The sequence below is a fragment of the Raphanus sativus genome, chromosome 1 (genome assembly GCF_000801105.2).
Source record: "Raphanus sativus cultivar WK10039 chromosome 1, ASM80110v3, whole genome shotgun sequence".
Classification (NCBI taxonomy): Eukaryota; Viridiplantae; Streptophyta; class Magnoliopsida; order Brassicales; family Brassicaceae; genus Raphanus; species Raphanus sativus.
Genome location: NC_079511.1, coordinates 21,794,706 through 21,811,852, shown reverse-complemented (window position 1 = coordinate 21,811,852; position 17,147 = coordinate 21,794,706). Strand labels below are relative to the sequence as shown.

The window sequence follows — 17,147 nt, the reverse complement described above, 5'->3', positions numbered from 1 at the left end:
TTTAGTCATGTCTTTGTTTGAGTTTATGTTTTCTATGCTGAACATGCATCACTTGTTATCTTTTCTATTTAAACTAAGTTTCAGTTTCATTTCAAATGAATTATCATTTTATAAAAATCGGTTTCATTTATATTTGATGATTCAGTTGTTCTTATGAACATATCTATTATCGAGGTGTGTAAACCCAACACAAATCAGCAACCTCTCATGTTGACTGGTCATATCCAGAGCAAAAGTGTGGTGAATCTGAGGTCATTCCACAACTTCAGTGTGAACTATCAATCCATTTATCTCTCTTGAAACTGTCACTCATCTATATATCTCAAAATTGGTTATTTATTATCTTTTTTATTTTATCTAACCAAAATAAATATCCTAGGGAGAGTTTTATCGAGTAATAATCTCATATACTCTTAATGAGGCAAAAAAATATTCTGTCATACTCTTACGAATTCTCACATACTCTCTACTCTTAATGAAATAATATATTTCCAATTTTTCCCTTATGTAAAACTAAAAACCAAGTTGAACAAAGTTATACCATCCTCGAAATACAACTTGGTATAACTATGTCATAGTCTTACCAAGTTATATTTCGAGGATGGTATAACTTAGTATAACTAGGTTCTAGTTTTACCAAGTTGTACATTAATTTATCAAGGTACAACTTGGTAAAACTAAAACCTAGGTATACTCATTTATACAGTTTTACAAAGTTACACGATAGTATTAATTGGTAAAATTGTTTTTCTGGGTTTGTAGTTTCACTACCGTGTTCTACTATGATATTTGTGTTTCTAGAAAAACCGAAAATGCAAAAAATAGAATGAAACTGACAAAACAATTGATGGGGTAATATGCAGAGAAGAAGGAGAAAGGGGCAGAGGAAAAGCGAAAGAGAAGAATGAAGAAGCGGAGTAGGAGCATAAAGAGGAGAATGAGACAGCAAAGAAGGAAGATAAAGAGAAAGCATAGGAGGAGGCGAAGAAGAAGCAGAAACAGAGGAAAAGATAGAGGAAGGGAAAGAAGCGGAGGAGGAGAAGAAGAACGAGAAGGAGAAGAAAGAAGAAGAAGAGAAAAATGAGAAGGAAAAGAGGAACCAAAGAGAGAGAAAAAGAGTAGAATTGAAGAAGATAAGAGAGAATGAAAAAAAAAATGTGGATCTAAAATTTAAGAGAAAAGGTTGAATTAGATTAAATGGACATATATTGTAAATAACTGAATTTATCAAGGATCAATTAGACTTTTTCTCATTTTCGAATTAAAAACAAATGAAAAATAAAGAATTAAAAGTGAGGAGTATGTGAGAATAGAATTTTTGGATGAAGAATATATCAGCAATTGAATCATTTTTATCAAGGATAAAGAGAATGTTTAGAGTATATAATATAATACGAGATATATTTTTGTAGATAAATTACCAATTCTATAATCTTTCTATTTGTGAATTTCATTCTTTTTTTTTTGAAAATATAAATTTTTACTTTTTGTATTAGGATAAAGGTTAGCTTAAATATTTATAAAAATATAGACATTATTAGCCAAGTCTTATATTCGGCAATTCCTAACTTCTCAGTTAATTAGTATTTCAACGTACAATAACAATTACGCAAAGGCCATCAAAATCTACTTGCACATTCTATATATCAAACAAGAAAGTGAGAGGTTTGGAAACCTAAAAACGGACCTTCCTTGTGTCTGGATTTGCTGGTGGATCACCGACACCTTGAATAACCGCCTTGCTAGTCATTGTACCTTCGTCCCCCTGCAAATGTCACACAACACCCAGACATAGATTTATCTTGTTAAAAAACCCACAACATTGAAGATATATACTCTTTCTATTTTTTAAAGATCGATGTTCTAGGAAAAAAATTTGTTTAAAAAAAATACATTTTTTACTTTTTCAATGTATTATTTAATGAAAATCTGTTAACTTCAAGAAAATTAATTGTGTTTATTGAATTTTTATTGGTTAAAGATTATGGAAAATTGTTATTCACAAAAATCAATGCATCTTTAATGTGATTTCTTAATATATGTGAAAAATCTAGAATATGTATTTTTAAAAAAGAGAGGGAGTAGTTAACTAATGGTTCAGCCTCCTGCAATATCAAATAGGCACAAAGAAATTAACAAATTACGTAACAAACAAATCAGTCTATCAGGCATACTTGGATAACGATCACGTTACGATCGAGGGAAAACAAAAATTGTTCGAGGTCTTCACAGGTGTCGCCTTTATCATTTAGCGTTGGAGATTTCGTTTTCCACCTACGGAACTCTTGCACACACGCTATCATCACTTTCACTCCACCCCATTCTTTCTTCTCCATGTCCAGCAATGCAATGAACTTGGACAAGAGTTCCGGCATCACCTCGCCCTGCTTGCGTTTGAATATAAATTCAACATGCTGCAACGCGGTTTCATTAGAATTCCGAGGATTATCATCATGACTTTTATGTAACCTCATTTATCCCACTTTTTTATGGGAAGAAGAAGAGATCATTCCTTCCCACATATATAAAAGGGGAATTTTCTTCTGGCTGAGAATCGGAAGCCAATCTCCACTTGTCATTCCGTCCGTTGGACTAAAGCTAAAGATTCCCTTCGGGTCACTGGTTTTTGGAATTACTTATTTGGCTGGATAAATAGTTTACGAAGTTTGAAGATATAGCACATTTTTTTGTGGAGATTGGTGGAGTGTCAATATCGGCATAGAAATTAAAATTTAAGAAACTATAAATTAGATGTTTAAAAATTCAAGTAAATACCTGTAACATCATGAATTGTGATGTATGGAAAAACTTGAGAGCATTGATTTGACAATCTATATCACCAAAATTAACTTATTTTATCGGTCAACCATTCATTTAAAATTCAAGAGTTAAATGTACTTGTACTGGAATATTAGAATGATGGATAACATGTCGTAAAGTGATTCGCGATATCGTGAGAGTGAGACTAAAGCACGAGAGAAGGTCATGTGGTGATTGTAGGGTCAGGAAACAATGATTTGAGCCTTCGGAAAAATTAACGCACCACCCGTTAGACAGGATTGGACCCATTAACGCACCGCCCGTTTGAGCAGGCGTGGACGGCACATTAGCCGTGGACGGCACATTAGCCGTGGACGGCACATTAGCCATGGACAGTTGATATAACTCAAATTACCGTAAGAAGTGATTTGTACTCTCTCAAATAAGAGGTCGAGTTGTAGTACTTAGAATCGAATTCACGGGGAGATTGGGCATACAATAGATCTAAGCAGATTATGATTAAGCTAAGTAAATAAGTATTAAACAGTAAATATAGCAAATTAAGGGGAACAAGGTAATTGTTCCGTAAATTGATGAGTTATTTGATGGAATGATGGTTGGGTTTCATTCAGGTTATCAGAACTCTAATCTATAGACGCTAAGGATTGATTCTAGAACTCGATATCTAATGCAAAAGGCAACCAGCTCTCGCTGTGATTCTAATATATTGACTAAGTATTTGTTCCAGCTCTCCCATGCAAACAAGGAATGAGTGTCGATCGACGATGTGGTATAAGAGTCGATCGACGCTGCCATAGGCAAGCGTTATCAGTCTGATCGATTATGTTCAACTAAATTACTATACCAACTCTCGTATGCGCCTAGGTATCTAATCCAGCAGGATTCAGATTTCGTTAATTGATTGTACTCTCATGCCTCTCAATTGTCCTATGATTATAGTTTCAATCAATTAGTCACACTCTCATGCTATTCCAACTACTCTAGATCCTAATATTACAAGCTATCCTGGTTTAGAGATCTATAGATATCCTAACAATCATATAATTCAGAAGTTCATTCAAAACCCTAGAAATTCATAAACCTGACAGGTGGATCTATTCATGAATGATAATTATCACATAAATCATGGATGAATAAATATGAAATTGCAATAGATATAAAACCAAAACCAATGGAGTTACAAAAGGACTCTGAAGGAGTTCCTCTCTTCTCTCATGATCTAAAACTATGAATAAAAGGAAGTGTAGCCGTCAACAATGACTTAGAAAACATATAAATAGGATTTTAGATCGTCCATGGGTATTTTGGTGATTTGTGGTATCTTCTGGGCTTAAGTCGGTCTTGAAATATACTCGGCCCGTGTTCTTGGATCACCGTCGATCAACACCAAGGGTGCACCGTCTATCGACATTCCTTTATCTCCTCGACAGCTTCATCTCGCGAGGCATACTGACCAGTTTTCAGTAAAACGAACATAAATTATGCTATAAGATGCTGATTGACCTTAAACCGGTGGCTTAGGAAAGCTAAATCAAAGATATATCTTGTGTAAAAAGATGTGCTCAATCTAATTGTGGTAAGATCTCCATTCAAAGCTAAACATCTGATTCGTTTGTGCAGTTATGCACTTTAAAAACTCTATAATCACCATATTTCTCCAAAGCGTACATGAACCTCTAAATGCTCTAAAACATACTCTAAACCCATATAATATAATTTAAAACACTCATATACCATGGATAAACCGGTAAAATCCATGGTATATCAACTCTAACAGTCTTACCCTTTTGTTCGTCCTCAAGCAAAACATACATAGTGGTGTTATGAAAGAAGTTTGAAAACAACAGGGACTCACACAATTTTAAATCACTATCATCACCTCTACAATGTTGCAAGCCACATCAAATCAATTCCAACTTTAGAGGTACTTAATATACCCTATGCAACTTAGCAATCAAATCCATCTATCAAGCAACTTAGCTAATACTGCATGACTAACCCCTGTGCTAGCCTCATTTTTTACATATAAAAATGTGTAGTTTTACCTTCGGATTATCGATCAAAGGACATATGGACTCTTACTCCAGCAGGTATCTGAGTACACCGGTAGTCTGATTCTAGTTTCTTTCTCCCTATATCTCTCTTCTCTGAATCCTTTTATTTCAATTCCAACGAACAGTAATGATGATGCAGTCCATCTTGTTCATCTTATTGATTTTTCTACATATGTAACTTTCTTTGGCAAAGTGTAGGCGAATAGTGGGGTCATCATTAATGTACCCCTCTAAACCGCATGAAATCAATTTAATCTTGTATTCTTATGGATGCCGAAGAGAGGCCTCTCGTGCATAAATCGCGGAAAAAAGCACTTATCCCTGCAATTGCTTCATGAACATTTCGTGGTAATAGTTCCTTGAAGGCAACCGAAAGGAGGCGCTGCATCAACACATGGCAATCGTGACTTTTCAAGCCAATAAACTTTCCTTCCTTTCTGTCGATACAGTTACGCATATTAAATGCGTAACCGTCTGGAAATTCCACATCGTTTGAAATCCAATCAAAGAATGCATCTTTTCCTTCTGCATCAAGTCGGTATATGGGAAAAAGAGCCCTATCATTCTCATCAACATGAAGTTCTGAACGAGCACATATATCGACTAAATCCAGTCTTGACTTCAAGTTATCCTTTGTTTTACCTTGAACGTTAGGGATCGTGTTCATGAGATTGTCAAAAAAGTTCTTCTCAATATGCATGACATCTAAATTATGCCTTAGCAAATGATCCTCCTAGTATGGCAGATGCCAGAATATACTTTTTGTGCCAGTTATGTAGGTTTCCAACAGCATCTACCGGAAAACGCTCATGCCCACCGACGTCTGGCGTCCTTTCTGCATCAAAATCTCTTAGTTGTGTCTTCAAACCTTTCCCACTAATTTCCGCAGGTGGACTGTCAAACACCCTCTTGTTCTTCGTAAACAAATCCCTACTCCTACGATATGCATGATCAGGTGGTAGGAATCTCCTGTGACAGTCAAACCAACACGTTTTCCTTCCGTGTTTTAGTTGGAAAGCATCAGCGTTATCTTGACAATATGGACATAATAGCCTTCCATGCGTTGTCCATCCAGATAACATACCATATGCTGGAAAATCACTTATTGTCCACATTAGTACTGCCCGCATTTGAAAGTTTTCTTTACACGAAATATCGTATGTTTCAGCACCTTCAGCCCATAGTTGTTGCAACTCATATATTAGTGGCTGAAGAAACAAATAAAGTGATCTCTTAGGATGGTCTGGTCCGGGAACGAGAATGGAGAGAAACAAAAACTCTCGTCGTAAGCACAAGTTTGGGGGTAAGTTGTATGGTGTAACAATGACTGGCCATAGAGAATATTGTCTTCCACTCTTGCCATACGGGCTGAAACCATCAGTACATAATCCAAGGTATACATTTCTTCTCTCATACGCAAAGTCAGGATACTTTGATTGGAAATGCTTCCACGCTTTTGCATCTGAAGGATGTCTAATCTCACCATCTGTTGAGTGCTCCGCATGCCATCTCATTCGTTGCGCTGTGCGTTCAGAAAGATACAACCTCTGCAACCTTTCCGTCAAAGGCAAATACCACATTCTTTTATATGGAACTGGAACTCTTCCACTCGTATCTTTATAACTAGGCTTCCCACAAAATTTGCATGTAACCCGCTGGTCATCCGCCCTCCAATAAATCATGCAGTTATCGCTGGTAAACCAACTCAATAAAAGATGAGTCCAAACATCCCACTCTTTAATAACCTTTCTATTTTTACAAATAGAGCAAGGACATCTTAACATACCTATTTATGCTTCCGATAGTTGGCGAACTAACCCCATGATACCTCGTTGGTATTCTTCCGTAAGCAATCTCGTGTTCGGATCCAAATGAGGTCGATGATCCAAGAACGAAAATAATTTGAAAAGGACATGTTTTTCAATCAAATTCGTGTGTAAAGATAGTATGAGGGATGATGAAGAAATGGAGTGAATGAAGAGGAAGAGGGGTTGTTGTATTTAAAGATGAAATCCTGCCGACAGACCGAGGAAATTCCGAGGAAATTCTGACGCTAACGGCTACTTCCTCGAAATTTTTAAAATCCCCCAACGGCTCTCTAACGGCTATAAAATTTCCTCGGAAGTTCGTCGGTTTTTTCCGAAGATCGTGGTTTCCTCGGTATTCCATAAAAATATTCCGACAAACTCTGTTTTCCTCGGAATTTCGTCGGTATTTTCTGAGGAAATACCGAGGAAACCAAGTTTCGCGTTTCCTCGGTATTTCCTCGGTGTTTTGTCAGAAATTTCCGAGGAATTCATTTCCATTCGGAATGTCCCTCAGAATACCGATATTTTCTTGTAGTGAGGAGAGCAGAAAACCAAAGACTTTTACCTTTCAGATCTGAAGGAGGAATCTGATCCAGTGTATATCAAGCCCCAAGAACATTAAGTTCAATTAGGTTGGAGGTCAGTTTCGGTTCTTTCAAACATTCTCAGCAAGTGTGGATAACTGGCAGGTGATCCACTTTGGTATCTCTAGTACACTCTACAGTCAATAAATCTAAGAATGATGCTTGAGAGTGGTTAGATAATAAGTAACCTCCCCCAGACTTAAACCATATTGTCCACATTGTTATACAGTGGTGAAATAAGTAAATCATAAGTACTAATTTTAACAAGAAAAATCAGTATATCACTAGTTGATGGTTAGCGTCGATTGACACAGTTAAGTAGTTCCCATTGTCCACACTGGAGCTCCCATTCTCCACCAGTAGTCGCTTGACCAAGCAGTTCACTATGGTAAGTGAAATAACAAGGGCGTCGTGGTGAGGAGCTAGAACCCTCTCCTGCTCCCTTGCAGTGAAGCTGATCTCATATGTTCCTAGAAGTAAGCGCTTAGAACCCTCGGCATCTAGGCCGTTCCTGGCGTTGCGAGTACTTCTCTTGGCAGCAGCACTGCTGATTCCGCTTACTTCTGATCCGCCTGAGGATACATGGATCACCCGGTCTTGCTGTGGTGGCAACGCAGGAGCCGCTTCGGTAGGAAGACCGACTCCTTCTTTATTCAGAAGGTTCTTGGCCTTATCCGAGAGGAACTCTCTCAGGTGGCCTTTCTTGAGAAGCTCGGCAACTTTTATCTTCAGGGCTATACCATTCTCTATAGTGTGGCCATGATAACTATAGAATTCGCACCATCGCTTGGGGTTTCGGTTAGCCTCCGAGGCCTTCATCTTAGGAGGCCACTTGACTTGAGGACCCATTTGTCATAGGACACCGATCAGCTCTGGCATTGTTATTGCAAGATGAGAGATATCAGGCCATGTGGATACCATCATTCCTTCAGATCTAGGCAAATGACGATTTTGATATCTGCCCCTGCCTGGATTGCTAGTCTCCCTAGCTGACTTGGGATGAAAGGACTCATCGCGATCGTTCCTAATTGGCTTTGAGGACTTTTGATCGTGCTTCGGGTAGGCCTTGGCCCTACTTGCAACATCCTCCTCCTATCTTACTTGAGCCCATGCACGAGACAACACATCTTTCATAGTCTGGCACTTATTTTTGGTCAGCTCCTTGTAGAGATCTCCCTCCGGGAGTAGGCCCCGCTTAAAGACTGAGATAGCCGTATCAGCATTGCACTCGGGGATATCCACCTTCTCTTGGTTGAAGCGTGCTATGTAGGAATGCAAGGGTTCGTTCCTATGCTGGAGGACCTCATAGAGATCATCTGAGTCGAATTGCTCCACAAACTTGTCGCTAAGGGCTGCAAAGGACCTGATGGACTTGGTAGAAAGATTGATGTACTACTGAAGAGCAGGACCGGTCAAAGTCGATCCTAATCCTTTGCACATGGTAGCTTCCCGTGCATCCTGGGGGATTGCTACGGCTAGCATGTGTTGCTTGTACTGAGCAATGTGATTGTCGGGATCTCCTGTACCTTCATATATCTTTATGCTCGGGAAGGAGAACTTGTGTGGCATCTCTACCGAAGCAATCTCTTCCACGAAAGGTGTATCGGAATAGGACCCTGGATTGCTCCTCCGGATAGGGGAGCTAGCCCTGGAAGCCTTTCTAGCGGCATAGCGAACTGTTTGGTCAAGTGAATATTGGTGGACAATGGGAGCTCCAGTGTTAAGTTAACCGTCACCATTTTACAATAACCATGAACTTCTTTCGGGAATATGAACCTTGGCAGTTCTCATCATAAGACTCCAATGGTAACACGGATCGAGATGAAACAAGGGACTGGACCGTCGAGGTTTAACGGAAGGCACAAGATTCGGTCCAACTCGCCAAAATGGCGAGTTGGATGATCTCGAGTTATCCAACTCGCCAAAATGGCGAATTTGAAAGCCTCGGGTGATCCATTTGCCATTTTGGCGAGTTGGATGTTTTTCTCGAGTCTTTTGGTCAGGAATTTTTGTCGAGAGTGTACGAAGATGCAATCTTTAGACGTTGATTTCGAGATAACCGTTTTTGACCCCAACAGTTAGCCCCCCAGCTCGCATGTTTCGAGCACGATTCTTGCGGGCGAGTGAGGCGGTTAATCGGATACCTCGGTTAAATTTGATTTTTCTCGAGAAGTTTTTCCATTATTTTAATGCGTAAAACCTTTTCAACTTCTTCTATAAATATAGAGTTCCTCTTCCTCATTCTCTTCACATTCTCTCAACTTCCAAATCCTTTATGCTTTGCTTCTTAGAAATCTTTTACCATCAAGATGTTTTCTTCTAGCAACATTCATCAGAGTTGCGATGTCGAGACGAACAAGGCCGCCGGTGCAAGTTTATCGGATACACCTGCCGCGGGAGCTGTTCCTGCCCATATTGCGGAGTTCCTTTCCTTTCAGAGCGAGCTAACTCGTAGCGAGTCTAAAGAGACGGCAAGTCCCAGACATGACACATCTCCTAGACCTGCATTTCCGATCGTCGTCCTGACTCCCGCTAATCTCACCGAAGGGGTGGTCGCCATTGACACGTCAGAGCCTGAGATGGAGGTTCAGCCGTCGGGTTCTTCTTCGACTCCGGTTCATATTGTTGACGTCGAATCGGTCCTCGAATTGATGCCTCCTCCTTCTCCTGCCAAGAGAGAGATCGTCTTGGGACTGTGATACGTGCTCAAATTACCCTAGAGCAACCTTACTCTCATCAAAAGAGGTCAAGTTGTAGTGTTTAGAGATCGAATCCACAGGGAGCTAGGGAACACACTAGATCTTATTGTAACTAAGCTAGACTCAGGGCGAGTTTAGCAAATGTGGTTTCTTTTTGTCTCCTCATCTGCACTAAAAATTGGTATCAGGGGGGTCACATAAGTTACTGGTGAGATCGTGGATGATGAGAACGGAACTTGTTCAGGAAGCAGAACAAAGTTTGATTGAAGATTGATGAAGATGGTGTGATGGGTTTTCTTCTTTGGTTTGGAAGGTGGTGATCTTTGAGTTGATTTTTGACTATGATGTGACTCATAGGGGGAAACTGAAGACGTGGTTTTCAAGTCAGTTATGATGAGTGCGCATGCATAGTCAACAAGGGGGAGATTGAAGATGCAGTTTGCTGAGATATTCTGTATTAGTTCGTGAAGTACTACAGCAGGTAGTACATGCGTGTGTCATGAAGATGGATCATATGTTTGAATACATATGGAAGTTGGGTTACTGAGCTTAGAAAAAGAAAGGGGATATATGTTTGAATACATATGGACGTTTTTCACAAAGCAGAAATAGTTTGCTTGAAGGTGAAGTTTGCCATTTGGGTTTTCTCTAAATGGGTTTTAATGAGGAGAATCTCATAGCATTTCCAAACTTGACTTGTGTCCTATGGTCAAGTTTGAGGGGGATTTGGGAGTTTGAAGAAAAGTAAGAGATAGGTTTTTCGTTTTTTTTAGTTGTTTAGTTTTCTTTTTGCTTGTATCTCAAGTAAACAGTAAGCACTAGATTATATTAAGGCTTTTTTATGAATAAATTTAACATTCATTCAAAAAAAAAAAGTTCGCCAATAAAGATAATGGAAAGTTGCAATATGTGTATTTGGAAGATTTGGAGAGAAAGTTGAAGACTTGGAAAGCAAGTTGAAGACATGAAGAGCAAGTTCTGGTCTGATATATAAGGAGAGACATGCCTTAAGAGAAAGCAAGACCTCATAAAAAGGAGAGAGGGGTTTCATTGTATATTGGTGTTTGTTACTACTTGGTGTCGAAGTAGTGTATGAAGTAGGTTCCGAAGGAGTCTGATGTGGACTTAGTTTGGTGACGTTGGTGTTGATGCTTTGTGTGATGGAGTTAGCCATCGTGTGGAGCTCGTGGGTAGCTTCGTGTGTAGCTTGTGGTGAGCGTGTGGTGCGTTGGAGATAACATGCTTTTGTGTCATTAGGTGCGTAGGATGCCGTCGTACTTGGTTAAGTACTTCCGAGAAGATGAAAGATTGAAGCTTAAACTCAGGGGGAGTTTAGCAAAGGTGGTTTCACTAAAGAGATCTGTGATGATTGCAGCTGTAGAAGACAGTGTGCTCCAGTAAGCCGGATGGTGATATATGCATTCATGCTTGATTCATAATCGTTGTAGATTGCTTCTTAGAAAAAAGTGGTAGGCACTAGTATGCGTGTTATACCATATACCAATTGCAGGTTGATCCTTGTTCTAAGTTAAAGACATCTGGACGAGGTCCCAGAGATATAGGAAATGAACCTCGTTAACCAACTTTATTTGCTATTTACTTTCTACACTAATTTTTGTCGTCTCATCTGCACTAACACATAGCATATTTAACTATCTTACAAATCTGTTTATAAGTTTATTGTATACAAATTGACAATCGCATTCATGTTTTTTGTTTTAGTTTTGATGTTCCACATTGGTTTGGACCTTTAATGTAGAGGAAAAAGATGGAGAAGAATCCCAACAGGTTTTGACACACACAAAAAAAAAAAATTCCCAACAGATAAGTTCAAAAACATGTTTTTTTTTTCCTTCAATCATTAATCGAACATTTATGTTTCTATTCTACCGCATTCTAGTCCAGATATCAAACTTAAGAATAACTATTTTCAATACAATTTAATGTTTTCATTATTATTTTAGCTTCACTTTTATTATATTAACAGTAAATCTATTTATATTTAAACAAAACTTATTTAGTAAACAAATATAAATAAAACTAAATGGATCAAATATAGTAATTTTAACTATATTTTTATGCATAGTTATATTAATTTGGTTTCCATAAAAATGTTTAAATAAGAATAATACTAAAGGTGTCTAACCTTTTTGTTTGAATGCAATATTTCTACTTTTACATTTCCATTTTATTAATATAGCTGATAATAAGCAGAAAATTAGAATTTCGAAAAACAATTTAAATGCAATCAAGACTAGTCCAAATATCCAAATGTATTTTTGACAGGTTTTGAAAAATATGTTACCGTAAGATGGGACCATCCATGTATGAACAAAGTACGGAACTTAGAAACCAAATCAACTTGCTCACAACTTAATCGAAATCTCTAGAAACCGATTACAACTCGCTAGCGAGTATTTCAAGATAATAGGAGCTCCACTGTAACGACCCCCTCCTCTCTCATCCGACTGGAGTTACCAGCTGGTGTTATAGACACGTGTCTATCATTATAGGCAACCATACTTGTTCTGTTATCCGTCCAAAGAATCAATGGACACATAACATTCTGTGAAATACCACTCCATCCATACCCATATACTTTTACTTACAATTATACTCAAAGGTAAATGAAAAAAGAAAGGATGAGCAATTTGATTACTCAGTGAAGTGACTCTAGACCAACCTCTCCGCATGACACTCTACACTATTCGATGCGGGAACTCAGACCAATGAGCCACTACAATCAGTCAACAACTCAACATTTCATCACACAAACATTACATGCATTTCTATGAATCTTTATCAACGTAGCGATCACACCATACAATGAACTCAGTCACTACTACACATATACTCAACATACACAACCGACTATACTCCAAACAACCTAGACGTAAGGACCATAATTGTTCAAGGACGTCACACCTTGTGTCGGCCTTACCCAGGGGTCCCTCTCATAGACTCCATCCCCCAGACTCTTAATAGCAGCCCGTTGACCCACCGGCTTTTTCTACCTATTCGTCTCAATAGTCATATTTATGCACGGACTCAGCATAACTCAATCTTATGGCGCCCTACATCGATCACATACTCACACGGACACCGGGATTTCTCTACAGAATTCCGTTTCAGTTTTGTGATGAGATAAACATAAAGGACTGAAGCTCTATTTATAAGAAAAAGAGAGGAACCCTAGGTCTTATTGGGAAAATGTGTCGTAGAGAAGTGCATTACCTTATAAACCCCGGTTCTGAATGTTAAGACCAGATTTGTTAAAGCATGATTTTGAGGTTGAACACAAAGTTACACATCAACACTACACATCAACACTTGGGTGTTGGTCAAAAACACCACGGGAACGTCTCTGGTTGTGATGACATGACAACAAAATTAGGAAATTACATCAAGGAGCTTAGGTACTGTTATGAATGTATTAACAATATTTGACAAGCCTGGAATCAGAATAATTGCTTCATTGAACCAAGGCACTATGGAAAAGTTTGGATAGCCAAATATGTTTTGTATTCACAGGGTGACAGAGACTACAATGAAGATGATTTTGAAGTAATCTGCAACTCAGATCAGTTGGAACAAGTTCAGAAAAGTAAAGAGAAAGTCATGTTTGAAGATGGTGGAAAAGGAGAAAAATTAGAAACTTTAATATCTGCTTGTGATTTGTTTGACGAGAAGATATGCATTGCACATATCACAAATTTTAATGAAAGAGAGTTCCAAAATGATACAGCCGAAAGTGCATCTCAACAGTTTTCAACCCACATGAGTTCCGTCTATGAAGCTTCAAAGGAAACAGAAGGAAGCAAGCTGGTTAAGAAACCACATCACGTTTGAAAGAGCTGGTCTGATCTGGTCTTTGTTTTTAAGTAAGTATGCACACAAGCAGGGGGAGAAATTTGAAGTTTACTCAGTAGCTGAGGGCAGGGGCGAATCCAGACCATTTAATTCATGGGTGCACTTTTGGTAATAAAAATAAAAGTGCATAGGTAAAAGATCGAACAGGTGAAACTAAGGGTGCACCATCTACCTTTTTACCACATGAGCTACCAAACTTATGATATTTTTACGCACAAAACTTTGAATTTTAATATAACTATGGGTGCACATGCCACCACATCTTATAGCCTAGCTTCGCCACTGGCTGAGGGGGAGCAGAACACCTTGAGGGGGAGCACGAAATTTTTTTCCTAATGGCTGAATATTGGTTGCTATAAATGCAAGTGGCTTGTTTGACATAATCACATAAAAAGGGGGAGATTGTTAAGACCAGATTTGTTAAAGCATGATTTTGAGGTTGAACACAAAGTTACACATCAACACTTGGGCGTTGGATTTCAAAAACATCACGGGAACGTTTCTGGTTGTGATGACGTGACAACATAATAAAGAAATTACATCAAGGAGTTTAAAGATAAGGAAAAATCAGGTGGATTAAAGAAATTAACATATGAGTCATAGACGTTTGGAAATTTGAGATAAGGAAATTTGAGATAAGGAAATAACAACTAGGTTTAGGAACTTCTTAGGCTATAAAACGAGTTCTAAGCATATGGTGTTAGATTATGCTTTGAGAGATTTTAAAAAAAAAACGTCTCTGCAAAGTCTGAGATTGAGAGATAAAGTGAGAAATGTTAGATTGATTGTTTAGGAAATTAGAGATTGGTCAGCGGCGATTCACGTGTATGTGAAAGCGCTTCTGATTAAACAGAAATAGGTGTTCTCTGTTTAAAAAATTGCTAATAAAACAGTCTTGTTTAAAAGAAACAAAAGTGCTCTTTGATATACATTTGTGTTCTAGGTTTTTCACTGAAACCCCATTTTCGGTTTTACAATATGCATAACAAACTTCTTACGCTCGACTCTCTTATTTATAGTCATTGAAATCAACTTCAAAGACACTAAGTAACATAGAGTCTTTCCCTTAAGCTGGTGCCAGCTCTACTTGTTCATTTCTTCACTTCTTTCTTGTCAGGTTACCAACTACTCATGATGCTATCAGTTGCACTTAGTTAGCTCAGTCTCATAGATAGTTTATCTAGAAATGGATAGTAATGAGTGATAGAACTAAATAAAAAGAAGTAATAGCTTACCTTAAGAAGCATGTAGATAAATTGTACAAAATTGCAGAGGCTGTGTTTGTATAAATGTGACACTTTAGAGAGGAAGGGAACTGTTTGAACCTTGTGTGATTTTGAGCATATCTGAAACCACATGTATTTTTTTGTCTAAAACTTGTGAAGTCATCAAACAACATAATATAGCAAAAAGATCTTGAAGCAGATTTAGGTAATGTTGTAAACCTCTAACCAAAATAACACACATTAAACCACAAAGATGAAAAACCATGAATAAGAAACTTACAGAAGATTTTTCAGATCCATTATTAGTAATGATCATGTTAGCTTAGTTAAAAAAAACAGCAGCATAAGTTGTTTTTAATTCAAATTCAGGTGCATAAAGTTCAGTGATAACAAACTCAAACTAATCTTGATATTCAACAAATACACTCGCATCTCAAATGACCAGAGAGAAAGAACCATAAAAACATATCTTAAAAATCTCAGAAATCATTTGAGTTGTCTGTAGAGAGAAACTTGTCCAGCCCTCAACAGACACTCGCAGCACGTTCTTGAAAATGAAGGCACCGAGCAATAAAAACATATCCAAGACCAAAAGAGGTTTGAACTTCTAAGTTAAGAGATCTTGCCGTCATTAATATACCCACAGTGGAAGCAATAGAGGTATGGACAAGATTCAAGAAAAGTTACACTGAAGCAATTGAATTTACTAAAATAAAATCAAACAAACAGCAGGAGATTACAATTAGGCTGGTGATGAATATCATCATTACTACAATCTTCTTAACTAAAACGTTATGAATAAAAGAAACCAGAATTTGGGTTTCTTCACGAGCCGAGACATTGCTACATTTTCCTTCAACAGCAATTAAACTTGAGAATGACTCAAGAACAGATAGAACAAAAGAAGTTAACAACCTTTTATCACGTTTCAAGAGCTTCAGGGACGTCATATGAATCTATCGTTACTTCTTCTGACAACCACAATCCAGGAAAAATCGTCTGCCCAAAACAAAAAACAAAAACAAATAATTAGCAAAAAACATTGATTTTGATTATTTTCTCAGACCAAACATAAAAAAAAGTTTTCCGACAAAAACTTACATTCAGTTTCTTCTGAACAGTTCTGGGTCTCTTCTTAGGTCTCCTTGGAAGTCTTTTCCCAATCATGTTCGAAAAATCCTCTTCGATCTCTTTCTTCAACAACGAAACAGAGAATTTCAGTTTCTCATCCTTGTCCATTTCTTCTCCATCCACACCTCTCTTCACGCCGATTTCGATCTTCGCCGGAGATTCGTCTCCAGGTTCACCACACGCAGCTCTTCTCGTCCTCAGATTCCACGGCCGAGCCGCCGCCGCCACGACGGATCTGTGGGATGGGTGATCTGGAGAAGGAGACGAAGAAGAAGAAGGAAGATGATGTGAATTAGGTAGATTGACGCATCTGAGGAATCTCTGTTGACCCCAACGGAGATAAGGTAAGGTGAAGTTATGGAGGCGTTTCGATCTTTCATGAGGACGCTCCATTGATGAATCTTCCTTCCCTTCTTCTCTCGTCTCGTCTCGTCTTTTGTTTAAGCTTCGAGCAGTTCAAAGTTTCTTCGTATTTATTCTCTGAATTTCTTCTTTTGTTTTTAATATTTGTTGAATTATTGTAACGTTATGCGATTTTTTTGGGTAAGCTTTCTCTGTCTGTAATAAAACTAAAAAATGCTGTATCTAAAAATCTTTTGTTTCTTTTTTTTCTGGTTAAAATGACTATCTTATTATGATGAGATCTATCCTGCCATTTGTCTATATATCCTTCTAGATTATTTCCTACATTATTTTAACAGATGCTTAGCAAACATGTCAAGTAGTGTGAATTTAACTAGTATCATATATGATACGAGAATGAGATGGTGGTGGATGTATAACCAAAAAAAGTTGTATCAAATATCCGACGGACACTCTTATTTGCTATTGTTAAATATCCTCGACACCAAACCTTCATTTCCATTAATTATATTTACCATTTAGCAAAAAAAAAACTTTGTTAGTTTGTATAATACCTCCTCTATGTAGTGTATTTTTTTTAAAGGAAAACAAAAATATAGTAATTAATTTTTTAAACATTATATTTTGAGAA

The 17,147-nt window shown here is 37.8% G+C and overlaps 2 protein-coding genes across 2 annotated transcripts; both read right to left on the bottom strand.

Annotated features, from left to right (window-relative positions):
- Nucleotides 1-7,500: 7,500 nt before the first annotated feature.
- On the bottom strand, nt 7,501-8,076 carry LOC108848444 (uncharacterized). Its single transcript, XM_018621811.2, has one exon. It carries the CDS (start codon nt 8,074-8,076, stop codon nt 7,501-7,503), a length of 576 nt encoding a protein of 191 aa, XP_018477313.2.
- A 7,628-nt stretch (nt 8,077-15,704) lies between these two features.
- LOC130496050 (uncharacterized) lies at nt 15,705-16,698 on the bottom strand. Its single transcript, XM_056987796.1, has 2 exons — nt 16,124-16,698; nt 15,705-16,021 (listed from the first exon to the last, which is right to left on the bottom strand). The coding sequence occupies exons 1-2, from the start codon at nt 16,544-16,546 to the stop codon at nt 15,944-15,946; spliced, it is 501 nt and encodes a 166-aa protein (XP_056843776.1). The 5' UTR covers nt 16,547-16,698; the 3' UTR covers nt 15,705-15,943.
- Between the last annotated feature and the right edge of the window lie 449 nt (nt 16,699-17,147).

Excerpts from the sequence above, each read along its gene's own strand:
- LOC108848444 (XM_018621811.2), bottom strand. The coding sequence starts at position 8,076 with ATGGGTCCTCAAGTCAAGTGGCCTCCTAAGATGAAGGCCTCGGAGGCT.
- LOC130496050 (XM_056987796.1), bottom strand. The coding sequence starts at position 16,546 with ATGGAGCGTCCTCATGAAAGATCGAAACGCCTCCATAACTTCACCTTA. Across the intron at positions 16,022-16,123 it reads CTGTTCAGAAGAAACTGAAT|ACGATTTTTCCTGGATTGTG; the intron begins GTAAGTTTTTGT and ends TGTTTTGGGCAG.